At 34.1% G+C, this 27,356-nt stretch overlaps 2 protein-coding genes across 8 annotated transcripts; both read right to left on the reverse strand.

Annotated features, from left to right (window-relative positions):
- Positions 1-564: 564 nt before the first annotated feature.
- On the reverse strand, positions 565-7,400 carry LOC100790692 (uncharacterized CRM domain-containing protein At3g25440, chloroplastic). 7 transcript variants are annotated; one of them, XM_006575147.4, is made up of 5 exons: positions 7,199-7,400; positions 4,415-4,578; positions 3,735-4,028; positions 1,515-1,922; positions 565-1,190 (listed from the first exon to the last, which is right to left on the reverse strand). In XM_006575147.4, exons 1-5 carry the CDS (start codon positions 7,383-7,385, stop codon positions 651-653), a joined length of 1,593 nt encoding a protein of 530 aa, XP_006575210.2. In that variant the 5' UTR covers positions 7,386-7,400; the 3' UTR covers positions 565-650. The 7 variants fall into 7 exon arrangements, with proteins under 7 accessions (XP_006575210.2, XP_006575212.1, XP_006575211.1 ...); XM_006575149.4 differs by having other exon boundaries at positions 3,735-4,044; positions 7,199-7,336; XM_006575148.4 differs by having other exon boundaries at positions 3,735-4,044; positions 4,415-4,533; positions 7,199-7,332.
- A 9,594-nt stretch (positions 7,401-16,994) lies between these two features.
- LOC100815333 (neurochondrin) lies at positions 16,995-27,215 on the reverse strand. Its single transcript, XM_003518993.4, has 17 exons — positions 26,823-27,215; positions 26,452-26,588; positions 25,736-25,839; positions 25,532-25,627; positions 24,721-24,814; positions 23,520-23,640; positions 23,238-23,437; positions 22,232-22,323; positions 21,908-21,963; positions 21,103-21,192; positions 20,904-21,003; positions 20,554-20,658; positions 20,391-20,463; positions 19,934-20,097; positions 17,691-17,733; positions 17,500-17,608; positions 16,995-17,370 (listed from the first exon to the last, which is right to left on the reverse strand). Exons 1-16 carry the CDS (start codon positions 27,155-27,157, stop codon positions 17,553-17,555), a joined length of 1,866 nt encoding a protein of 621 aa, XP_003519041.1. The 5' UTR covers positions 27,158-27,215; the 3' UTR covers positions 16,995-17,370; positions 17,500-17,552.
- Positions 27,216-27,356: the final 141 nt, after the last annotated feature.

Consider the following 27,356-nt stretch of genomic DNA (forward strand, 5'->3'; position numbering starts at 1 on the left):
AAGCTTTCTACAAGATAGTGAAAATCTCAAGCGAGTTGCTTGGGGACTGACGTATGCGAGGTAACCTAAGTTTGCATTCTCTCTTCCCTTAAACTTCTTTTATTTATTACTATTTATCTTTTGCTTTAAAGAAATTTATTTTTGAATTATCTTTTAAGTAATTCATATTAAGGATATATTGTTAATTCAAAAAGAGAGTTAAATTGTAATTGAGGATAATTTTTGTATCTTAATTCAACCCCCCTTCTTAAGATAACTGAGACCACTTGTCTAACAATTTCAAAATAGACAATGATTCAAAAATGACCCCCAATTAGTAATTTTAAAAAAAAATCCCTCTAAAAATTTTGACCATCTATTTATTTCCATCAAAACATTAAATTTGTTGTGCAAATAACCTTTTCTTAAAAAAAAAAAAAATAGATGCCGGGATAACTTTATCCCCCACTTCACTTATCTCAAATTAGTTGTGATCTAATATAACTTTTAAATACCGAGGTCTAAAAAAAATAGTGTTTCAATTAAATTTTTATCTATTGTGTTAAAAATGAGTCAGACACAATGTTACTTCATTGTTGTACGTTGTAATTTCTCCCAAACTACACTGTTTATATCCAATACAATGATTACACTTGTCTTTTGCATATTTCTCATTTTATCTTTTTCTTTAAAAAGGAAGTAGCTTGCAGAAAAATCTTGTCAACTTCGTCCAACTTAGGTAAGTTATCGTCCTTTTCCATGTTTTTTGATTTCAGAGACATTTGTCGCATATGCTCCTCAAAATCATTCATTTCTCCATCGCTTTGCTCTGGAAAATTATCAAACTCGTCCAAGTAAAGAGGTTTCTCCTCCTTTACGAAATTCTCAGTATCTGAATCAGTCTCAAATATATCTGATAACTTATCAGAATCAGAATCCAATTCAGAGTTCATATCTGTCTCATCCTCTGTGCTCCCAATGTTAACATTCATCATTTCACGGTCTTTATATGAATTCTGTAGCTGGAAATTTGAGATGCTCCCAGACTCAATACTCTCTCTGCCACTGTTCTGGATTGCCTCAGCAGCATCTGTATTACTTTCAGCTGAACTTTTAAATTGAGCACGAAGAATTTCAAGCTCTTGTTCAAGCCTTGGAATATATCTCCTCACAGCTCGGAGGGCATCCCTGTATTTGGATTTATCCAATGCCTGCAAAGATGAGAACACCCCCAAGAGGTACAGTGAGAACCAACCATCACCAACAAGGCACTTACGAGTTATGAAATAAAATTATGTAGTGTCAACTTTGAAAAAGAAAAAATAATTTATTGTGAAACAGACAAGTAGCATGAACATGAAAGATTGCATACACACATTCAAGGACTACAAATGCAAAATCAGACACAACAGTGGTTTTGCAAGTGAAGCATTAGTAGGAGAAATTTTCCCAAAAAGATTATGGACAATTAAGGCCTAGAACTGTAGGAGAAATTTTAGAACACCACTAGTTAAATTGAATACACAATACAGTACCTTCTTTCTTGAAAGAGAGACTCGTGGAGACATGATCTCTGTTGGTGGTTGAGAGTAGTTTTTCCCTCTGTACATTATTATTGTGTTATCTTCATGAATGTCAAGCACTATACCTCCGCTCAATCTTGCCAGCTCAGCAGCAATTTCCTTAACCTCCTCTGCTGAAAATGTCTTCACCACCACTTTCAAAGTTTGATGCTTTTTCCAATGCAGATGCATGTTCAAAATTACACCTTGGTAAATTCCTCGTCTTCCAACTGGCACGTAATTTTTGCTTTTGAGGCCCATCTTTAAGAAGAAAAAGTGCTCTTCTGGGGTTAATATCTCAGGATCATGGGTTGTTTCTGAAGATTCTGCAGGCTCAATCTTTTTCAGAGCTTCACAAAGTCTCTCTTCTTTTTTTCGAGCCTAGAATGATGGAGAAAGTATTGTATGTTCAATAACTGACACAACATACATAAAGTGCAAACCAGTAAACCATTTTTAGTTCAAAACAGTGATTTATAAAATAAATGAGAATGCAAGAGCTTTCTCACTCTTGAGGAAAGCAAAAAAAGGGAAACAAAATAATTTGTTTCATGCCATGTCATCAGAGAACATAAAAATGCCACTTAGCACAGATTAAAACTGAAAAATGATGGATCTTGGAGTGATGTAGCTGAATTTAGTAAAGGCCAACTTTGATTCAATAATATCAAGGGCAAAAATGATATCATGCCAAATTCCCAGACCAGGTTTATATGAGCACTTGTTATGACATATTAGCCAAGCAACAATTAACAAGTGAGTGCAGCTGATCTGCATAAACTACCAAGATTGTAGAATTCTAAAACTTTTAGGTCTCTTCATTCAAGATCAGATAACCATATTAGAGGTCCATTGGAGTTTTGACTTTTGACATACAGAATCAAATTGAGTTCTTCCATAACACTTTTAAGTTTTAACTGTAATAATGTCATCAATTACAGAATGCACAGTTTGTAGATAGATATACTTGGATCAACCTTCATTAAAGGACAAGAAATGCTTTACTCTGTTAAACAAATAACGTTCTAACAAGATGAGAAATTTCATGGGGTTTACTAGGCAGACTGGGAGAGGGTCAGGGTCTTTTGAATACATTGAAGAGAGGTTTGTCTTTAGTATATTTTCTCTCTGGATCACAGCAATACAAAAATAGTACTAGTACCTGTATTCATTAGGAGATTAGAACTCAGTTCTGTTAATAACAGAATAACTTCTTGAATTCAGTAAAGAAAGGGGATAAAGGGGGAGTTAGCTTCAGTCAGTTGAAAACTGAGAAGGAAGTTGGGAGGAAGAATACAGGTTTCTCAAATACCTTGGTGAGAGGGACTTCTCTGTACAACATATCTGTCTGTATCACATAGATACCAGGGCAGAGATTGAGTTTTTAGAAATAAAGATTACACTTTTATCTCATTTTCTGGTCCAGTACGTAACAATGTCACTATCAAAAAGCTAGATATCTTCATACATAGTCATTTACCAAATAGATTTTGACAATTTATTTTGCAAATTATTAAGAACAGAAAGATAAACTTGAGGAATTAGATAGCAATTTGTTATGCATATTATAAAAATGAATGCACTAACATAATTCTGTAATTGACTGTTCAAAACTGTAAGATTTAATGCATTTTTATCTAACTAAAATTGTGTTTGAATAGGTATATTGCATGCCAGATTCTAACATTGAATACGAAGAACCAGGAATTTATTTTTCTTTAATGACACAAACAATTGTTCAAGAAATTTAAGCAGTTCTATCACAAAAACCTTTGCACAAAATATTGCTTGAAAAGCTTCTAGTATTCTAGTTGATTTCTTAAGTCACAACCCACATGCTTTGGCATACATAATGAAGAAGAAAATACTATTGCATGACTAAGTTTTTAACAACAATAGATTTATTCTTATCAAGAGCTTCACTATTTTAAGAAATACATAACTCATAAGACTTTAAACATTAGTCTACATATCACTATTATGAAGTGAGAGAATCCTAGTTCTTCGTGCTAAAATTTGAACACAACCCATGTGTAGCATGAAAATACTAATAAGAAAAACAAACATATATCTGGATATAGCAAACACATGGTGGTGAAGAGGCAAAGCAAAAGAATCAGCAGAAGCACGTTGTTTCAAAACAATAGAAAGGGTCGATATATGTAAATTAAAATTTTTTAAAATAGAACTTACCTTTAACAATTTGTATAAATTTTTTTCCTCTGCTGTCATCCTTTCATACTCTTTCTTCTTCTTAAATCTAAAGAACTTGAGCCATCTTACAACTGCTCTTTTCCCCTTTAATTTGTTCCTCTTTACTTTGGCATTACCATCACCATCAACATTAGCACTTGAGGCCTTTTGAGAATCCTGATGTTGTTGCTCTACAACCTTATCGTTAAACTTTAGAAATGGATATGAATGAAAGCTTACGTTCCCCAAGAAAGGAGATGGTTTCATGTAACAGAGGTGCCCAAAAATAGGTTCCTGGCCATGAACCAAGCTACAGCAGTGTACGTCAATAATATTGAAGCAAGCTAATTTTTTTTGCTTCACATACAAAATCACAAGCTAGCTAAACCAAAGAAAAAGAAAAGTTCAAAATGATTGGTAGTTCACTGGAGTCCATTCGTTTGAGTTGAAAGAGAACACAAATGAACAGGAAAATGAGGTGACATCCACACTCTTACACTTTACTTGAATTCCATTTCTTACTACTCTACTGAACGAATATCACATTCCAATTTTTTTCTTTGACTACAAATCTGAGGTTTGTCTTTCTAGTATTCCTAATTTAGTTAAGTAGACAATTAAATGCAGTAGTAAAGAAAAACAAGACACCAAAAATGCAAAACATACTGAGACAGAGGTACCTTATTTTGCTGCGAAATAAGAGGGGTGTGAGAAGCAAAGAAGAAGAATATGAGCAGAGAGGGCGTGCTCCCAAAAGCTTCCACACCATACTTCCCAATCAAACTCTCTGATTTGCTTCCTACCAATGCGATATAGATAAAATTGAAGCCGCAATGCTTAAACCCTACCAAATCTCCTTTTTAAAAACAAATCAACGGCTGGGATTTAAATCTAGTCTTTTTAACTTAATAATGTCAAATTCCAGCAATTTGTTTATACATTGTAATATATAGATCTTGATTAGTATCAAACATAACATAGAAATAAGAATCATAAGGTGCAGATTTCTCACTACCATTTTCAAATGAACTAAATAAGAACTACAAAAAGTGAAAACAAATTAAAAACAAAAACATAATAAGCTTTTCTTTCTGAAATATAATCACCAGTTGATGACAGGCTGAACTAGAAAAAATTCTATTGACATAATTCGTTCAGTAAATTTGATTAGCAAGGGAACACTCATTTATACATGATTGACAAGTTGACATTGCTAATTCAAGTGACAAAGTATGGAAAACAATAACTGAGGTGTAAAATATGATGAGAACTTGGAGCTGTTTCTACCCAAAGTTTGTCAAATCTCAAATGCAATAAACCATTTGAATTTAACTGCTACATATATTCTTGCTGTTCAGAATCTTAAAGAAAGTGAATGGATTTAGAGAGACAATGAATTGAGAAAATATTAGCTTAGCTTAAGTAAATTAAAAGTCTAAACCTGGCTTAGACTGCATTTGGATAAGCTTGGAAAACAAAAGTTATTTTAAGACTACACAAAAGGTGGTTTTTTCACAACACAACTCTAAAAAAGACATTTCTAGCAAATTAAGCACAAACAAATGCACTCTTGCAATCAACACATCTAGAGAAATACAATATGATAACTCTACCTGAACTGCAATATGACAACTCTACCAGAACTACAATGTTCATACACTATGATTGAAAGCTCATTTTAGAATCACATAGTCAAGAGGTCCAATAATTTGTCTTTGTCATTCATGAAAAAGTTGCATACATTTATTTCAGATTACAATCTTAACATTCTTTTGCTGATAAATTTTCCTAGTACTGAAACTGTAAAACAGCACTATCATAGAAGCTATGTGGAACATTTCCCAAAAAGTAGAAGAAAACACATCAAGCATATCCTTTAAACAGTTGAAAGAATGACAATATCAATATTGCAGACAAGACAAGAACCAACCACAATGTATCTGCCTGGCACGGCAAGATAAGAAAAAGAAATCCAAATAGAATAAACCGCCTCAGTACCTTACACATAGTAATAAGATATCAGTTACACAGAACCCACCAAAAATTATATAAACTCAGAACCCACCAAAAATTATGCCAACTGTTTCTTTTATTCCAGACAAATCTACTCATGATGCATAAACTTGGAACAATGTGATTTATAAATAAGAGACTAACATTATTTTCTACAATACAAAATTGAGACTAGTAAATGACATACAAAATTGAGACTACCACAACCAACGCTGCAAGAATAAAGTTTTAATCTTAGTGAGTGAGGAGTCTAAAACAATCAATGTGTCAAAATGTGAAACAAATATGAAATAATAGATTTTATTGGAGAGCCACAGGCCACAGGGCTTTCAAAGATGATAATTGTTGTGCTACCAAAGGGTTCCATAAATTATTTAATCTGAAATTATTGTTCATCTAAACTTAGTGGATAGTCAAATCTGAAATTATTTAATCCAATTTCAGAATGCTTCAATGTGAAAAATTGATAGATATATCATTCCACACTAACTTTCTCACCATTTATGAAAAATGAACTATAATTCAACAAAACACTCTATTTCTTTGATTTTACCAATAAATAAATCTTGCACATATATATGTATGTTAAATTGTTGCATCCTCTGGGTCCAATGTATTTTAGAGAATTTAAGATATTTTCTTAAGGAAGAAAAGCCAACTTCTGCTCACGATTCTATCATTTACTTAATGATGATAATGGGTGAACCAATCTAAAATTTTCATTTATTTAATGGCAAGTGAAGAAGCAACACACGTTCCCCTTTTTGTTCAGAACTGAAGCAACATTCTAAGATTACATTACATTTGAATAATCCCTCTATGTTATTAGCAAATGTCAGATTTTTTCGTGAAGCAATAACAAAGTAAAGCACTGCTACCGAATTCATCTCAAGATAAAAGCATAGTACTGCTGTAACAAATCAATGCATTTTCAATCCTGAAATTCATAATGAAGTTCCAAGACCTCCAGTATCAATTAGCATCATTGTGATGTGTTAAGAAACCAAATCGAATGCAAAGAAACAATTGTATACTGAGAGATATTAGCGTGGCACGGTACCCATTGAAGAAAAGGAGTAGACAGACCGCGAATCTGTTTCATGTAGCTTGGCAAGGGAATTTTGAGTCATGGATACAGGATCCTTTACATGTAAGACCTATAGCTCATGCAATTTGGGATCCTCATTTGGGCTCAGTTAATATAGGCTATTTTGGTGTTTATCAGTGGTGGTATACAATCTGTTTATGCAGTAATGGGGATCTGTACACTGGAACTCTCTTATTATTATTCCTTTCTATTATATCTTAAATAGCGGGTTGGTTACACTTGCAATCAAGATGGAAACCAATATATTTTACATATTCCTAAGAATAAACTTTATGAAGAATCATGATTCTCAAGGAAAAACATCAACAATTTATTTAAGCGACCATGAAAAGAAGATACATACATGTCCCATGAACTTGCGGAGGTTGCTGGGATTGTCGGCGAAAGTGTACATGAGCGGTGACATAGACGCCGAACTTGGCAATTTCTAGAATCCCTTTGGAAGTGCCCAGAGAAGACATCTTATCTTTCCTATTTGTTTCACCTGAACCCATGATACCAAACAGAGTGTTGCTAGGTGCACCTAGCATTTTTGCTGGTGCACCCAGCAAAGTTTTTAAATGGCAAAAATGTCTCTAGCTTTTTTCTTTCTTAAAAATGAATTTTTTTTAAGGCGCAGAACCTCCATTTTTGTTCGCTGTGCTTTCTCTCGTTTTCTCTTTTTTGTGCGGCATTGTGTCTTGTTCGTGAGGGTAGCAGCGTTGAGCGCAGCGGTGAAAGTGAAGGTACCGGCATCGAGCGTTGCGGTGGTCGGTGACGACAAACGAGGTACGCAGATGGTGGTATCTGTCGCAGACGTACGGACATACTTCCGGATCAAGTTGATCCGTAAAACACTTACGGATCAACTTGATCTGGAAGGATGTTACGGATCAACTTGATCCGGAAGATACAGATCAAGTTGATCCGTAAGTGTATTTTTTTTTTGTATTTGTTGTTTTTGCATTTATTTTCCTTTTTTCTTTTAAATTACTAATTTTTTTGTATGGCCATTTTTTGTTTGATTTGGTTAGATGGACGAAGATGAGTGGATGTATGAAATAATGTCTGAACGAGCGGATATGGATTATGAAAATGTAGAATCATGTGGTGCGAATGAACCACATGTTGATTGTTCGGATGCGTTCAAGACTTCTCAGGTTATAATGTTAATGTTTGTCACATATTTAATAAAATGAATACTGGTAGAAAACTTAAATCATGTGGATTTTGTAGGTGTTTGAGTGCCGAGAGGATGTTTTGCTGTGGGCTCGATCCGTGGCTCATGAAAACGGATTTGTGGCGGTGATTTTAAGGTCGGACACAAAGACAGGTAGTAGAGGAATGACTACGTTTGTGTTAATTGGCTGTGAAAGGAGTGGCGAGTATAAGTGTAGGAAAAAAGAATTTATCAGAAGAGACACTAGGACTAGGAAATGTGGGTGTCCATTCAAGCTTCGTTGCAAGCCAGTGGTTGGAGGAGAAGGTTGGATGGTGAAGTTGATTTGTGGAGTGCATAATCATGAATTGCCCAAGTCATTAGTTGGACATCCATATGTGGGGCGATTGACTAAAGCTGAAAAAACACTTATTGTTGATATGACGAAGTCCATGGTGAAGCCAAGAAACATTCTGCTAACTCTGAAGGAACACAATGTCAATAGTTGTACGACTATTAAACAGATATACAATTCAAGAAGTGCATTTCGTTCTTCCATAAGAGGAAGCGATCTTGAAATGCAACAACATCTGATGAAGCTTCTTGAACGTGATCAATATATTTATTGGCACAGAATAAAGGATGAAGACGTGGTTCGTGATATCTTTTGGTGTCACCCTGATTCAGTGAAGTTAGTCAACGCATGCAATTTGGTGTTTTTGATAGACAGCACCTACAAAACAAACCGGTATAGACTCCCATTGCTCGATTTTGTTGGGATGACACCGACTGGGATGACATTCTCTGCCGGTTTTGCATATGTGGAGGGTGAACGCGTTAATAATTTGGTATGGGCTTTACAACGCTTCCGAGGCCTTCTTTTAAAGTGTGATGCCCTCCCTGGAGTTATTGTCACTGATAGAGACCAAGCATTGATGAATGCAGTGAAAGATGTATTCCCTGAATGCACAAATTTGTTGTGCATCTTTCACATAAACAAGAATGTGAAGGCTAAATGTAAATCACTAATTGCGCAAAAAAATGTTTGGGATTATGTTATGGATTGCTGGGGATCTCTGACTGATTGTCCTTCAGAACAGCAGTTTGATGAATGCCTGAAGAAGTTCGAAGTAGTTTGCGCACCTTGGCCAAAATTTGTTGACTATGTCAAGGAAACATGGATAATACCACACAAGGAAAAATTTGTTTCCGCCTGGACTAATAAGGTGATGCACTTAGGAAACACAACAACAAACAGGTATGAAACTGTTCAACTATTTCTATTAACATTGAAAAATTTATGGAATTATATTATTGTATATGTTTATTTTTATTTGTGTATTTGAAATGTAGGGTTGAATCTGCTCACTCGTCATTAAAAAGACTGTTACAAAATAGCATTGGAATGTAGTGTGTGGGATGTCGTGAACAACATGATTACGTTGCAGCACACACATATTAAAGCATCATTTGAAACAAGTACACATGTCATTGGACATGTGTTCCAAAAAACCTTATACAGGAGGCTGCTTGGAATGGTTTCAAGGTATGCTTTAAATCAGATTGCTACTAAATTAGAGCGTGTTCACTATGCTGGCAAGAATCCCTCAAGTTGTGGTTGCGTGGTGAGAACCACGCTTGGTCTTCCTTGTGCTTGTGAGCTATCCAAATATGTTGGTGGTTGCATCCCACTTGATTCAATCCATATGTTCTGGAGGAGACTCAGTTTTTCAGACCAAGGGTTATCTGAGCCCGAGGTGGGCATCAAGGACGTAATTGAAACAATATACCAAAAATTTGAAGAACTTGATGTTTGTGGCAAGTTTACTCTAAGAAGTAAACTTTGGGAAATTACACACCTTGATCAGAATTCGATGTGTTCTCCTCCAGCAAAGGTTAACACAAAGGGGGCACCGAAGAAAACTACGAGTAGGAACCCAAGGTCAACAAAGTGCGATCCATCTTACTGGAAGTATGTAGATGCCTTTGAATCACAACAAAATAGCAATTCGTCGGTGAGACGTACTGCATCATCCTCTGAGCAACCGAATCGAAGAACGATGATGCCCATGTTGGACCAGTTTCAGCCATTTATGCACGACTTCATTGATAAGATTGTTGATGTCAAAGGTGATGGTAACTGTGGATATCGGTCGGTTGCCGGTTTATTAGGTATGGGTCAAGACTCTTGGTCGGTGGTCCGCAACCATCTGCTTAAAGAACTTGCCAATTTCTCAGAAGACTATATCAAGCTCTTTGGTGGCACGGAGAGATTTGAGGAATAAAGGATGTCACTACTTGTTGATGGGTTAACCAAGGTATGTAATTTATGAATTTGATTTTTAAGACTTTAGTTTGAAATTAAGTTTGACGTGTATATTTGTTTTATTCAGGTGACAATGGATAAGTGGATGGATATAACGGACACGGGACATGTCATTGCATCAAGGTATAACGTAATCGTTGTATCCTTGTCTAAACAACAAAGCATGACATTCTTTCCCCTTAGAAGTCAACCGCTGACAAATTCTTCATTGCATTGTATAATTTGTATCGGTCATGTGTATGACAATCATTTTGTTGAGGTACATTGTAGATATGAAGTATTTTTTCTTATGATTATGCAATGAGTTTTGTAGGATTGAGTTAACATTTTTTTCGCATACACAACAGGTTTATTTAAAAGATCGTTGTCCCTTACCGCCTGAATCATTGTTATGGTCTAGCAATTGTCATCCGCAGGCGAAGTCATGGTCAAATCCATATATTAGCATAATGCAGCATTACAAGAGTTTCGTGATGTTCAAGAGAGACTATGTTGACATAAATGATGATTGAACATGTAATTTATAAATGCCTGGTCGTTTTGAACATGTAATTTATTTGTTCTGTCCACAACAAAATTATTACTTAATTCTAAAAAAGCATGTATGATATATCGTTGTCTGACTTGACTACACATTGTGGAAAACCGTGTATGATAAATTGTTGTCTGGATTAACATAAAGCGCGTGAAAGGACCTTGCACAGCATGACTACACATGCAGATCTGATGCAAGCTAAAGCATGTCATGTCATTCGTGTAGTTGACAACACATACAGAAAGCATGTGCATGCGTATTTTCAATCTTAAAAAAATGCAGCACTAATATTAAAACTCATCTATATATATGGCACAACCTAACCTTGTAAGAAAGCACAAGTTTCAGTATCAACCCAAGTCTTACAAAAAATTATGGCATTCTTGGGAGAGACAAGCAGTCAGACAGTTGTGAACTCCACATTAAGTTTTATTTTTCCAAGTGGATCCATTTTTCACAACGACAGTGGTGTTTCCTTCCAAGCTTCCACTCCAGTTCCCATTCGAGTACCTAACGGGTGTGATTTTCAAACGTTAAAAACTAGAATACACAATACCCTTAAGCTAACCGACAAGCAATTTTTGGATGAAATTTACTACCGGCAGCCTTTCACGTATGCAGGTAATCAATTTCGGTTTCAATGTATGCAACTGAAAGATGATGCTGATGTTAACACAATGTTAATGTGTAATCATGAATTTTCGTTTGTTGGTCCGATTAAGTTATTATGTAGCATTGCTAGAACCCCAGATGGTATTTTAAACTTACTTGAAACTACTATGACCCCTACTCATGATGCCCTGCTATATTACAATGGGAGGTGGAACATGTCACGCCAAAATGAGTTTGTTGGTTACTCGTTCACAGGAAAAAATCCCAAAAACTTTGACATTCCCACCGATGTACCATGGATGAACTGAAGGATTTGATCAAACAAGTTGCGCCTCGTGGGATTCCCCCTTATGGTGTTGATGAAACACAAATGGTAACGCGATTGTTTTTTCGGAAACCAAGTCACCATGAGTATTCAGAAAAAGTTATAAAATTTGAAATAATTGAACTCAAAACCAACGAGGACGTGATGAAGGTGCTCATTGAGTCTAACTACTGGAAAAAGATTGGGCCAACAGAAATTTTAGTTATTTTCAGTAAACCTTTACCGCAAATGGAAGACGAGTTGTCCTTGTCGCAAAATTAGCATGAGTTAGTTAGTTGTAGTATTTGATGGAAATTTAATTTCATTCGACTATGTTGAAGTTAATGTACTGTTTGAATTCATGTATTGCATAATCGTTTTCAATTACAAGAATCTCAACTAAAAAAATAGATTTCTATATATAACAAACTAATTAATAAATTGTTTTTCTTCTTACGGATCAAGGTGATCCGTACATTGATCCGTAAAACGCTTACGGATCAAGTTGATCCGTAAGTGTCTTACGGATCAACGTATGGATCACCTTGATCCGTAAGAAGAAAAACAAGCAGGGGCAATTTTGGCATTTAATAGCTTTGATGGGTGCACCGACAATAATGCTGGATGCACCTAGCAACACTCTACCAAACAACACTCATAGCTAACACCTTGACTGCCTTTCTGTTCTTAGCCCAATCTACTTTGTTATATCCAAATTGCTTCTTGCACCTCCTTCTTCAACTTATAATATCCTCAGCAACCAGTTCATTCGGATATTCAGAAAGGGTTTATTATTCCCAATAGACCGACAGACCCGGGGATTATATCTCTAACTACAAGCTTATTTATCGACCAATGTTAATAAATATCTTTTTAATCTCCATCCTTTCATGAAATCTTATTTTTAGTCCTTAAAATTTTATATCATCCCATTTAATCTAAACACACATTGTGATATGGCCATTGATACTAATTCACTGATGTATATGTAGATAAAAAAAGAATCAACAAAATTCTCTTTTCTTTTAAGCAAACAATTTTTTTATGTACTTTAAAAAAAAAACTTGTTTTTAGTCTCTTATGAATAGTGTTGTGTTGTGATTCTATATATCAGCAAAAATAAAATTAAATGGCTCCAACAAAGTTAAGGATTAACTTTATAGTTATATTCGTGGAGATATTTGATCAAGAGTTTATGAGAATCATAATCTATTTTCATAAATTTATATTAGTTCTTTTATGTAAAATTATTCTTCAAATAGTGACCTAGAAATATGATATTTCCATATTTGGCATAGGCATTTAAGAATTATTCTTCAGCTTTTTATTCTTAGAAAAGTGATACTCATGTGTTCTTCCACAATTTTTATCTTATAATGGGGGTGGATTTACCTCCTCTAACGTGGGTTAGAATAAAGTAAATAATTTCAGATGTTGATGAGATGAATTTCCTTATAATAGACTAATAGTACGTTCCGCTTGTGTTTTTAGGTGGTAATGGAACTTAAACAGTAGTTGTGAATTTCTCATAATAGAAGTTCAGTGAATAACAATCAAATAAGCACGTTGATATTATATCTAGAGATATGTAATTTTAAGTGTTTGATAAATATGCGTCATTCACTTTTCGTTTCATCAGTAAATCAGTGAGTTGAGCTCAGATTATTTACAGGGCCCCATATGCTTAGACCGAAATTATAAGCGAGTTACTAGTTCAATTATCATTGCAATAACTAAGGAATTCTCAGAAGACTAGCAAATGCCATGAGGTTTGTTCATTGCTGATGTGCAATAGAACTAAATTGTAATTCATCTCTTCTATGAAACTAGTTTATTCCTAATACATTTTTCTGGTATTCATAAGACATGGACCTTAGATGGCTCGTTTCCCTTTAATCAACATCATTGTTAAACATTATGTAAGTATTGTTTTCATCAATAAACTAAATGTTATCATTGTTAAACATAAGTCACCTCTTCCTTGCAAAGCAAAGCTTACTTAGGTATAGCAAGATTGGAGAAAATTAAAATCATTTTCCAATTAATCTTAGTTGTCCTTCATCCTTACCGAATTAAACATTTTTTCCTTATTGTATCAAACCAATACAAACAAAACAACAAAATAGATTTTTAATAGATAAGATATCTTATAAAAAAAGATAGATAAGATATTTCCAGAAGAAGAGTTCAACGAGAAGATAACACAAACTTGAGGTTAACGAATTTAGCGAGATTACACAAATGCAAACACTTAATAATAAAGGAGAAAAAATAGATTTCTTAAAAGAATCTTATAATTAGGTATGGAGATAGTATATGATAAAGACTAAAAGGAAATAAAACTAAAATAAAATAATATTCTTTAATTTATTTATTTTTTAAAATTGATCTCTTAATATTTAAAAGTTCTAAAATGATTCTTTATTTAATTAATAACACGTGTGTCCTTTTAAAACACTTATTATTTTTTTATTTTCATCGGGATTATGAATTATTTAATGATTCAAAACATGAAACTTGACCTATTCAATTCACCAACATGAAAAATATGAAAATCAACTAATGTATGCACAAAAAGGACCCTAAACATGATGAAAATTGTGTGAAAAGTGAGTCTCACAAGAAAGAATATATTTTTTTTTTAGTTTTTTAGTTATTTATGGGACTCACTTTTCATGCAATTTTCACTTTTTTTTACATTCATGTTTGGTCTCATCATTAGTTATCATAGTTTCTATGTAGATGAATCTAATAAGACAAATTTCAAGTATTGAATCAATAAAAAAATTCAAAATCATGATTGAAAATCGAAAATGATAAACATGTAATTAATAAAATAAGTAAGGGAACAATTTTAGAACATTTAAAAATTAAGGGACCAAGTTAGAACCAAAAAATAAGTTAAGGGACAATGAAGTGACAAAAATACTATAAGAATGAAGGTTGAATTGTGTTTTTCACAAACTTTGATTCTTTTTTGTAAAATAAAAAGTCTTTTGATTTAAGTTCAGAAAATGATTTCAGAATGAAAAATTATTCTAATCTCAAAACTAAAATGCAAACGGTTATGGAAAAAGATTTTAGTAGTTCAAAACTCTATTTTGAATGATGTGTTTAGTTGGAAACCTGTGATGAAAAGATATAGGTCTAAGTTCCTTTATAAAAGAGTTAGCTTGACTTAAAGACTTGTAAAAACCAATTAACAAATCATAGTTCAAAATCAGTGCAAAGAGAAAGGAAGAAGATAATGATTGGACTATGTCTAGCCTTCACCTTTCAAGATGAGATTTCACTAACACAACCAACCACTATTGGACCAACAAACCACTGGATTTTAACAATCTGCAAGCAACCATACTAGACTTCACACCTAGCCACAACTAGACTAGCTACACCACTTACAACCTTTGACGGTCACTTGCTAGACTTTCAACAACAAATGGTCTTTGTGTCTTGATTGCACAGATAAAGATTTCTCCTCACAAGAGGGTTTCCACTCAGGAAATTACAATATCATTATCTTAGATCTATATCAATTTACAGGCTTTTACGGAAGTAGGTCACTCTCTATTGAGAGGGTTAAAACAACAACGGTAGATTTCTCACACATAGATCTTGGCTCGAGTTTCTCTAACTTGGAAGACTTCAACTTGACTTCATGATGCTACTTGATGACCTCTTAAAGCTCTAAAGAAGACCATTGAAGTGGAGCCCACTTAATTGACAAACTTCTAGAGGAAGCAAACAAAGATGATAATTGTTATGTCATTATAGGTGGCAATGTCATTTTGAGGAACCTTTCTAATGAGCATTTTGAAGTTATATCATAATCGAAATTCTTATGTTAGCTAAGAAAGAATCCATACTCGAAGTAAATCCTTTGGATGAAGTTCAACTTAGTAGTTGTTTTGACCTTTTAGTTGTTTTTTTTCTTCCTAAAACAATAAATGTTTTAAAAGATCAAAGTCTAATTAATGTGATTTTTACAATTATTTTTCCAATTATACCCTTATTTACAATTATTATATAATGCATTAAATATTTTTTATTATCCAAGATAGATATCAATAACTAACCACTCATTAATAAGAATATTCAATTAACATTGTTTCTAAACTCTCCACTATCAAAATATTCATTATTAATGATGATTCTAACATGATTAAATATAGATATTTTAGTCTAAAATTTTATTGATTAATATTTCTTAATGAATGTGCATTAACTTTAAATATCTATAATTTTGAAATGGAAAGAGTGTTAAATAAATATTTTTTAATTTAAATATAATAATATTTTATTTATATTAAATATGTTTTAATTTATATGCATTTAATGTTAGGAAATGAGATTGAGAAAATAGTGATACTCCTCAAATACTTGGCCATTGGGAAGGGTGTTGGCCATTGGGAAGGGTGAAGTCCAACCAACTACTAGAAGCCAACTGCCAAGGGAAAAAAATGAGAATTTAAGAAAAATGAACAAATTTTGAAACGCTATAAAATCAACATTCCACAATCTTACAAATACACACACTTTGTGTTTGTTGGTTGGCATTATTGTAATTCATTTTCATTTCCCCCGACAATGGAAGTATTGCGGCCGCAGCCGTGGCCACCACCACCATCACCAAGCATCACCACATCACCGTACCAAAGATCCTTAGACGTGTCAGCTACAACGGCTCAAAAGCTAACACCTAATCCTGCAATATCATCCTCTACAACCTTCTTGTCAGCCACCTCCCCTTCGACAACTCCAACATTCCCACCATGTGCCGCCGAATCTCCCGCCATGACTACCAGTTCCCACCATGGATCTCGAAATCCACATGAATCCTTTTGATTCTGTAACATAATTTTATGTCACCTTTTAGTTAATTAATGTGCTTGGATTATATTCATGATAGGAAATAACTAATTAAATTTTCATGATGAAAGCAAAATAACAAATAATCACCTCTACTTTTGTGGGATAAAATTATTTTTGTGTTATCCCACAAATTGTGGGACGTTGAATGTTTATACTCGAGTGTGTGTGAGTGAGAAGGAAGAAGTCGATTTTTAACTCATTAAGAATGAATAAGATGTTTCATAAAGAAAAAAAAAAACAAGTTAAAATGTCAAATGACTAAGAATAGGGGACCAAAATCAATAGAAAAAATGTGAATGCATAAAGATTATAAATCAATACCAAAAGAAAAAAGAAATTAGGGACCAAAATCTAATAAGAAAAACATGGATTAAAATGTTATCTAAAACCTATATCTCCTAACGGAAAATAATGGTACAAACAGTTTGGATATACAGACGACTATTTATTTTTCTATCCTGTGCTAAAACGAACAAATTCTTTTTTTTTAACAAGCGTCACAAGTCTCCGTATTCAAATTTCTCATAGTATGTTCACAATATGTGGAGACCATGGTTTTTCCTACTTGTAACAAAAGGTCTGTGTCCCTTTTTAACCGGTTATGGGCAAGGAGGGATGCGATCTAAAGGCATTGATTTGTAACCATGAGCTTCAATCCTCTGATAGGTAGTCTTTTTCCAATTCCATGTATTTGGCACATCATTAGTTCACTTCAACAATGATAATACCTGGTAATTTAATGTTGTAACAACAAGAAATCAGATAATAATGTAAAAGATGTTTATGAATTAAAATTAAGCTCATTATTATAAACCAAACTAAACAGATCTTTGACGCAGTGAATTTTGTGATGCTACCTTGGAAGTTGAAAGTATCCATCTCTAACTAATCCAGATCGAGAGGATCAAAATTAGTTCTTGACAGCGTCTCTGATGTGGGGGTACCGATGAGCCCATCGAGAGAAGCCTGCATAAAGAGAGTTAGAAAATGCAACTACCTCAAAAAGCCTTTAGTGCTCTAATAACTAGCATACAGTAAATATAATTACCAGAAGAGACAATCTCAGAAAGATCCATATCCACTTTAGTATCCTGCAACAGATTATAACAAACAACCAGGTGTTAATTATCACCAAAATAAAAATATCTAGTCCACTGCTTAGTGTTAACATCAAATGTGTGGCTTCAGTAAACTTCAAGAAGTAATTAAAAACCAGAATTGGATCGATGGAAGGAGGCAAGCAATAAGCTTTCTAGAAGACCAAAGTCGGTTTGGTCATGAAAAGTAAATAGTTGTCAGCATGTAGTTCAATAAGGCGGATAAGTATAATGTATGTGCCTATGCGTAGTTCAAATTAACTTTTTTTTATATGTTTTTCGCAAATAATAAAGTTTTAGTAGATGAGATGCTAGAACTAGATATCAAGTTTGAAATTCTGATACCAGGGGACAGATGTCGTACAGGATGTCACGACATCACGCTTCAGAACATGCAGATTATATGTGTCCGTATGAACAGATTAAACAAGTAAATAACACAAGAGAATTGTTTACCCAGTTCGGTGCTACCTCACCTACATCTGGGGGCTACCAAGCCAGGGAGGAAATCCACTCTCAATAGTGTTAGTTCAAGGTCTAACAGCCCCTGTTTACAACCTTCTCACCTAACCACTACCCGTGCGATCTCTACCTAAGAGCCACTCTTAGATATGAGAACCTCCGCTCACTCCCTCTCACTCACACTCCTGTGTTTACAATTAAGTCAAAGACACACCAGAGATCAACTCTGAACAAAAGAGATCAACTCTACACACTAGAGATCAACTCTAGACACAAGAGATCAACTCTACACACATAGGTCCAACACTTGATGCTAGGGTACCATCAAGGTGGCTCACAAAAGACTCAAGTCCCAAAACTCACAAAATAACTCTTCAATCCCGGACTTGGTACAGAACTCGTGCAGCCTCCATGATTATATAGCAATTTGCGTTTCTGGGCTGCAACGGCTTGTGCTGGAGGAGATCTATCTTCTTCTGAAAAAATCTGCAGTTAAAGAACTAAAAGATAACTTTTGATCTTTTAGTTTGAATCTTTAATCTTTAATCTTTAATCCCTGAACGAACTCTTCTTCTTTGAAATTCGAACTTTAATTATCTTTTAATTCGTTCCTAAAGATAGATCTTCTAATCTCTTGCTAACTGCACAATAATCTGTTAAAGATATAACAGATTTATATGTCCAGTATTTTCGGGCCGGATGTCAGGACATCGTGTCCGACATCGTGGATCCTGCAGCTTCACTTCTGCACTTGACTTTTATCTTGCATTGTACAGCAACTCCAATATTCTCGGGCAGGATGTCAAGACATTGTATCCGACATCGTGGATCCTGCAACTTCAATTCTTCATTTGACATTTTATCTTGCCTTGTGCATTGTGCAGCCCGATCTCATTCCTTGACATCACGTTGGACATCATGTGCAGCAACTCCAGCTTTCCTTCATTGTCTAAGTGCTTATGTTTTAACAAAATCTTAGCCAACCTTTTAAACACTCAGTAGAGCTAAGCACTAACAAAGTTCAACAAAACAGAGGAACAACAGTTCAGTTAAAATTAACTGTCAGAAGAAATCCGAGGCCAATAATAATCAATTTGATATCTTGAGTCAGAGTTAGAACAAGATATGGATATTATTCTTGTCTTGATTAGTGACTCCAAATAATAGATGGGTAAATACTTCAGAATTATGCACAAATTATATAAAAAATTTCTTCATTTTGATGCACAAAGTAATGATGTGGCTGTATTTAAATTTGACAGGAAAAAAACGGTTTAGTAATGACACTTGACCTCATGCAGACAGGATGGCAACTTTTACAATTCTTATGAAAAACTGAAAACATTAGGTCACATTAAATGCATTTGATGTGATGAAACAATAAGGAGATAAAGATAAACCAAAGAATTTCAATAGTCAAAGGATCATATCACCAAAGATTGCTACACAACAGTTGTACTATTTGGAGTGAAAAGTCACACAACATAAGGATAAATATGGCAGAAACGATGATGTTGGCGAACGGGAGATAACAAATCAATTATTTTAAGAAATATTACTTTTATAAACAGGAGAAGGCATACCAGTGAAGCTAAAACTAATTATTTATGTCTGATTCCTACAAATATTGTGCAACCGCATGGGTATCTTTGGAATCAACAAAACAACTATAACCAAATTTATTTCACAAATTGCTTTACAAATTAGTAATGAAAGGGAATTTACAATTCACCTGTTCTGATGATGCCAGACATCTTGCAATGAGAAGATAAAGACTGCTAAGAGTTCTATAGTCGAAATCTGGACAGTTTAAAAGAGCCTCTTCTGATGTATAATCAAATATCAGTGTACAAATGCTTGAAGCCATCATCATACTTGACATTTCATCAGTGTTTTCTACAAGCAATGTTTCAATAACTAAGTTAAGACACATGTTTTAATCCATACAGTCAATTCAATATAAAAAGTAATAAGCAAAATACATATTAAGAATTAATGTTAAAATCAACAGTAGATGAAAACATGCAAATACATGCTTTTATAGATACATGCTAATACAGTTGCACAAGAGCAGGTGTCATTTTTTAAACATGCATATGCAAACAAGTAGATGAAAAAGAAAAGAATATGATGACATAATGGAGCACAATAAAAACACTCATTTTAATGGCTGCTAACAAGTATGGTACCTGACCAATGAGCCAACACTTTAAGAAGATCAACAATAGCTGATACATCCAACTTTATCTGAACTTTGTCTTTCTAGAGTAAAAAAGGTGCAACTTATGTCAAGATTTTGCACAACCAAAACCAATATAGAATAATAAGGCTGATTTATGATAAGAAACTCACCTTTAATAAAAGATTCATTATTGTATCACATGCCATAAAGATGCAACCATTATCCTCAACCAGAAAAGCATGTGACCCAACTAATTTACTGAAGCAATCTAAAACCTACAAATATATCCAATATATTTAGCCAAACAAAAAAACTGCTTTGTTAATAATGTTATTGAATGACATAATTGCAACAAATGTAAAAGAATGCTAGAATATTAAATTAAACTATACACCAATCATTAGAATCTTGTTGATTTACACCTACGGATCCACCTTTAAAAGAAATTAGCAGAAAAAAGGGAGGAGAAATAAAGAATGTAAAATAAAAAATATAAGAATTGGAACAAGAAATAACTTACAGCCTCAAGTCCTTTACATGAAGCCAAAGCTTTGCATCCTTCAATCTCCATAGTAATTTGAGACAACATAGGTAGCAGAAAGCAAACAGCGTAGAAGGGCCTGTAACATAGAAGTAAATTAAGCAAAAGCTACTCATACTCCAAAATACCATCCCCCACCACACACACAAAAAAGAATGTTTTAGCAATAATCCTCTACCTTTGTTCATCTTCACCTTCAAGAGAAAGCATATACCCTAAAAGATCTTGAACCTTCTCCTTGCATGCTACAGGTGCTTCTGCAAGATAGCTGAAACAAACATGTTGAAAAAAGTTCATAATCTTTCCTCTCTAAGTTTAAACTTAAATATTTGAAAAGTATTTATTTATAAATAAATAAAGGATAAAAACTCAACTAAGTTTCAAACCTCCTACCATGTTTTTATGCATCAAATATGCAAGAATGCTATCAGAAAACAATATAAGTTCAAAGAAAATCTTTTCATGACTTGTGAACCTCCAATCTTTGATGTGCTATCAAGGTGTACACTTCAAGCAAAAGTTCTATTCAGTGAAGGGTGTATTATCTATAAAACCACTGTTAGACCTGCGCCTGCTTCTAGAAAGTTGGTCCTTGAACAAAAGTACCTCCTTTTGGAAGATGGGGATGGAAATTAAAAAAACATCCATCTAAATTAGCTTATGACGCTCTATGCAATTTCCAATTAGCTTTTAAAAAATAAATCAAATAGGCATGTCTCTTCCTGATAGAACATTTTGTTGGTATAACAAAAGTTTAGTCAAAGCATGAATAATATACATGTTAAAATGGTCTATCATTGTTAAAACTTCCATACAACAAATGCCACATCAATATATGAAAGATGAAAAATGTGTTCCACTGTTCCACATATGAATAGAAATAAACCATTCAATGGATCATAGAAATGTTGACACATCACCTTGCACTAATCCATCAAGTGCAATGCAAGTAATGCAAAGGGAGCAACAGTAAAGCATCATACCTCCCAATAATTCGCACTGAAGCAAGTAAATCATCTCCTTTCTTTTGCCCATGTTCCTGTACAATTTCACCATTATACTTTGCTACTATATGTTTATAAACAGGGTAAAGAGAATAGGAAAAAAATACTGTAACGGAATGAATTGTATACCACAGTCCCCTTGTATATACTACTAGGATATGAGTGCAGTATAATGCAGTTACATATGAGCCAGGCCATACATTCCCAGTAACCTAATCCTAACTCTTGATACCAACAATGATTCTTACCAATATTAAACGTTAAAAACTTAAAATTAGATTAAACAATTAATAATCGAATTACCTTTGCATCTTCTAAATACTCTAGTACAACAGCAATTGTCTCATTCAGTTGGTGAATCAGCTTTGTCAATGTGCCTTCATCAAGGAGGTTTCCTATAAAAAGAGTATGATGTAGAAGCATTATACCCAATTCATAAGAAATTACCCACAAAGACAAGTTTCCAACAGGAGAAATGCTTCTACTTTGGTTGAAATTTATTGGAAATCACAAAATTCAGTGGGTCCCACATCTTATTTGATGACTCGCCTTATTTTGTAGCTTTCAATACATTTTATTGTTTAAGCCAATAAGAGAGTGTGTATGGAGGAGTGTGGTAAAGAGTGTGTTGCTAGCACTCCTCTTGCAACAGTATCATCAACAGTTTCAAAATGTGAGATGAGTATCACATTCTCAAGCAATCAAAATGAAAATATAAGCAAAATCCAAAATTCCAAATAGTATCCACATAGTTGGCAGTTGAGTAGTTGACAATGATTGTTTGATATAAGATAAAGGAGTATAGACAACTAAACCAGCATAATTAAAAATTGCACTATTGTGGAAATCCCATACTATCATTTGAAAAGTACTTCAAATTCATGTATTCATATTCTCACCCATATATGTTCCAAAACAGCTACTGAAAAACACTAGTCAACCAAAAACCAATGATATTAATCACCACACAACAGATAAAAGAATTGAGAATAACCCCTCCTGCCCAAATTTATCTTTTTTTAAAAGAAAAAAATTCAAATGGTTGTTTGTAGCCAAAAAATGTGAAACGGCATTACATAACGTGTTAAAATATCTAGAAAATATTTCATAATATCATATCACATCAATGTAGTCACTTTATCTCTTTTTCCATTTGTCTAAGTCCCTATAGTTTCAACAGTATGATCATAATTGAAGGCCAAGTGGACTGAATTTGAGCAGAAGAATCATTTTCAATGTTACTACATTTTTCATAAAAATGGAAAAACAGAATTTAAAGGCCACGTGAGTTGAGTGTATTTGAATATACCATCATTTCCTTCAACATTTGATATTAATTTTATTATCCTCTCAACCAAGGAGTAAGCAACAGCCACATTATGTCGCTTTGAAAAAATTGCTTCAGCTGTGGCAGAAGTATCCTGAGGTGCTTCATATTTTAAGTACGCCAACTCATTCAGAAGAACAGCAATTTCAACCCTTGACTGCTCCAAGACAAGCAACAAGCACCTAAATGGAAAGAGGTGAGAAAACAAAGCAATAAGCACACATGTAGATTACTTAAAAGTTAACATTAATAAGCACAGCTTACATGTCAGCTGGAGCTGGATCTAGTGCATCATTTGTGCTTACTTGGCCAATCAACCAATCTTCTCCATACATGGAAACCATAGACTCGGCTAAAATGAGAGCCTGCAACCTTTCAGCAGGTGCTGCACATGAATAACAAATTAAGAGATTCATATAGCTTGGTGTTTTATTGTTTTAACTCAAACCCATAATGCATTAGTGTAAGATAAGGACAATTGTTATTTCTACAAAATTTCAGATTATCTATGTGAAAGTGCAAAGAGGAAGTGTCTTTTAATCCACAATTTTTCCCTCAAACAAACCACCTTATTTAAACTAACGTTTCAGACATGAGAACAGGAGTTAGTCCATAAATTGTGCAGTTTCATTGTCAGAGAAGAATAGTAGTATTTGTCATAGATATCAGAACAATACTCACTTTGTATGACTTATTTCATATAGCTACTTAATCCCATACCATCCCTACCAGCTATGATGTTGTTGCTAATGTTAAACCAAATATATAGCAAGTTTTTAATACACTCCTTTAGGTTCACTATATCTTTTCACCTTTGTCTATCTCAACACCACCTCATCTAAATTCTCAATTTTTCCTCAATTACTGTGATTGCTTATGTAAAACTAGAATTATATCTTAATAGTATTAACCACCTTTCTTTAAACACCAGTTTATCCTTTTCCTTTTCCCCCTTATATCCACAAATTTTCTTTCATCCCTCTTATAGTTTAATAATAATCCCAACCTTCTTTTTATATGGTGAGTAAACCCATATTAAACCACCACCAGTCTTGCTTACATAACAAAGCCTGCTGACTTGAACCGTTCAGTATGTACTATGCAAGATCAAAGGACCAAAATTACAGCTTTCAAGGAACCTAATGAAGGAACAAAGTGACAGAAACTGGATCAGATTGTAGACAGAAATGATCCTTAATGAATATTGAGAGAAAAAAAATGTCACACTTCTTGGTATTCGAGAGACCTGGTTCTCTCCCAAAGACTTCCCATTTCCCAAATCGAAAGACAACCCCTCTCCCTCTCAACCCCTTCTTATTTATAGACAACTCACAGCTAACTAATTAACTAACTAATGGGTAACTAATCTATCCTAACTAACTGCTACCTAATACAGAGAAAGAGAAACTGAAATAAAAGGTAAAATAGCATTGCTCACATAATTAAGCAAATTCTCTCAACATACCAACACGATTCTGCAAAATAGCCATTATACCAATGCGTATATTGGGTGACCAGCTATCTTGAGGAAGTAATCGGAAGGCATCACGAAGTTGTGACTGAAAATGCGGAGAACTTGTAGTCAATTGCAAGGTAATGAATCAATGTGTACATAAATAAAATAACATGACTTGCACACAACACCCACTTAAATTGAATAAAACCCTAAATCACAATGTTTTCCCCAATTCATCTCTCTCTCTCTCTCTCTCTCTTCGTAGAACATTTTGTCTCCTTTCACCACGGGGATTCTCAGCCAAAACACAAGCTAAAACTTGGATAAAACACAAGCTGTAAATATATGGCATCTAAATGCCCAGAAACTTATTAAGGCATTGGAACTCCGGAAATATGCAGTAGATTCTAGATTTTCTCCCAATTGAATTACCTATAGTGTACTCTATTAGTCCAACTTAACAAAAGGATTAAAGTTGGTAACAGAAAATTCTTTAGGGATAAAAAAAAAATGAATGTTTTTTAATAGGGACCAAAAGCAACTAAAATTAGGGACAAAAAACATATCTTAGCCAATATTTTAACAAGCAAATGCACTAGATTTACACTGTAGAGAGATGAGTCAAATATGGGGAACAACATCCAATTTCTTATCCAGGAGTAAATTGGATAAATATCAGTAAAGAGACAACAACCCCATATATACCAAATTCCAGTGCCATATATCAATTTAAAAGAGCTTTCATCATCAAGTATATTAGAATATCACTACACCATAAAAAGCATGACTGAAGGAAACAGAGTACGACAAGATGACATACTGAATCTTTTGAGGAAAGAATGGCATTTAGTAGGTGGAGAGCTTCAAATTTCAAGGAATTGTGCAAGACAGCAAACTGCCTTGCTATTGCTGCCACCTGTAGAGAGACATGTCAAAAAATATTGCTTCACCAAGATGCAAGATTAGCCAATCAAAATGAGAACAAATTAACTACAAAATAGAAATATTAATAAAGTACACTTACAATAACTGAGATTTCAGATAAGTCATTATTCTGAATTATGTCCGAGGACGTCCTACCCAGAATCAATTGCAAAAGTTTAAAAGATAATTCCATCAGATGTGAACCTGCATAGTGTTTAACTATTGTGAATTATGATGCATAAACAACAATTAGGAGCAGAAGTTCATAATACACATGTTAGTAGATGTGTATATATATGGCACTAGAAAGGTAGTTACTATAAAGAAGAATGGAAATATTAATCCTACTGAATTGTATACAATGAAATATCTAGATAGACAAATTCTTGGAGACACCAAATAAAATCCCCAGGTGCGGAAAAAAATTGATTAACTCTACATAGATATAATGGTAAACTTTGAGATGGCCAGTAAATGAAAAAGTAAGGTTGACTTTGGGGTGTAAGGAAGAGAGATGCTCAAATTTCCTGCAGTGTCTTGTGTTTCCTTATTTTGTGAATTTGTACACAGCTTCTGGAACAATATCTTGTAGATATCAGTTCCAGAGCTCAAACACACAGATAGTTATGCACACATAATACAGCCTCAGCTTAAGTTACCTAACAATTCCTAACTTTTGCATACATTGTATTAGATTATTACCCCAATATAAAATACAAAATAAAAAAAATTAATCAACTGACCAACAGTTTCGCTCCAGTATGGAGCATGCAAGCAAGCATTACATGCAGAAGCAGACAAAGAGATCTTACTTACCATCGTGAAGAGAACGCATTTGAGAAGCTAGTATCTTGATGCCTCCGGATTCGAAAAATCTCGCGATTCCACTTTCAGAAGCAGCTGACACCAAGTATAGAAACTCATAGCATTCTTCAAGAACAGATAAGACAGACCTAAACAAGAGAAATTACTATGATTAAAAGGCAGTTGCTCAAAACAAAACAAAGGCTGATAGCATATGAAACCCTTTTTTTTATTATTGGCAAATGTTTGTTGTTAAGTGTTAGTTTTTTAGTTAGCAGGAGGGATTGAAGGCACGACCTTTCCCCTCTTGTTCTCCCTTAATCATCCAACCCACCTTATATCTCCTGATAGCATATGAAACAAAGTTGAGTTCAGAACATTACCCGGTGGATATTACTTCCAAGACAAGGGGGATATAGAAAAGCATGTCCTCCGAGGAAGCAATATCTGGAACACGACAAAATGTGGCGAGAACCGTGATGGATAAGCTTAAGTAGGCATTCCGGTTATCGTTGAGGCCTCCTCCTCCGCTTGCCATACCGGTTCTGAGGAGGCGATAGAGAAAGTGAGGTCCAACCGCATCGTAGACCCTACGGACTGAGGACTGATCCTCAGCTTTGCAGAACTTGGTTACCAGAAGAAGCCCAGCCAGACGCTGTTCGTCTCGCTCTCCTTTCAGAAGTTTCAAGCACTCCTCCTCCAGATTCGCTGGACTCATCCTCCTTCAGCCTTCAGGGGGAAAATAACATCATTTATTTCACTTAAATACCCAAATTACTTCCGAAACTGTGATCAAATTCACTTCTATTATCTTCTCAAAATTATTTTCTTAATTAATTTATTTTTTTTAATCAATATTTGAAAAAAATAATTAAGTATGAGTGTGTAAAAAAATAATTAATATATCTAAAAATTAG

The sequence above is a fragment of the Glycine max genome, chromosome 2 (assembly GCF_000004515.6).
Source record: "Glycine max cultivar Williams 82 chromosome 2, Glycine_max_v4.0, whole genome shotgun sequence".
Classification (NCBI taxonomy): Eukaryota; Viridiplantae; Streptophyta; class Magnoliopsida; order Fabales; family Fabaceae; genus Glycine; species Glycine max.

Coding starts and splice junctions, on each gene's coding strand:
- LOC100790692 (XM_006575147.4), bottom strand. CDS start 7,385: ATGCTAGGTGCACCTAGCAACACTCTGTTTGGTATCATGGGTTCAGGT. Junction 4,029..4,414: donor TTATTTCGCAGCAAAATAAG/GTACCTCTGTCT, acceptor GTTCATGGCCAG/GAACCTATTTTTGGGCACCT. Junction 1,923..3,734: donor ATTTATACAAATTGTTAAAG/GTAAGTTCTATT, acceptor CCATCATTCTAG/GCTCGAAAAAAAGAAGAGAG.
- LOC100815333 (XM_003518993.4), bottom strand. CDS start 27,157: ATGAGTCCAGCGAATCTGGAGGAGGAGTGCTTGAAACTTCTGAAAGGA. Junction 24,815..25,531: donor TTCTTTCCTCAAAAGATTCA/GTATGTCATCTT, acceptor CCGCATTTTCAG/TCACAACTTCGTGATGCCTT. Junction 21,193..21,907: donor TCAGTGCGAATTATTGGGAG/GTATGATGCTTT, acceptor TGTTTGTTTCAG/CTATCTTGCAGAAGCACCTG.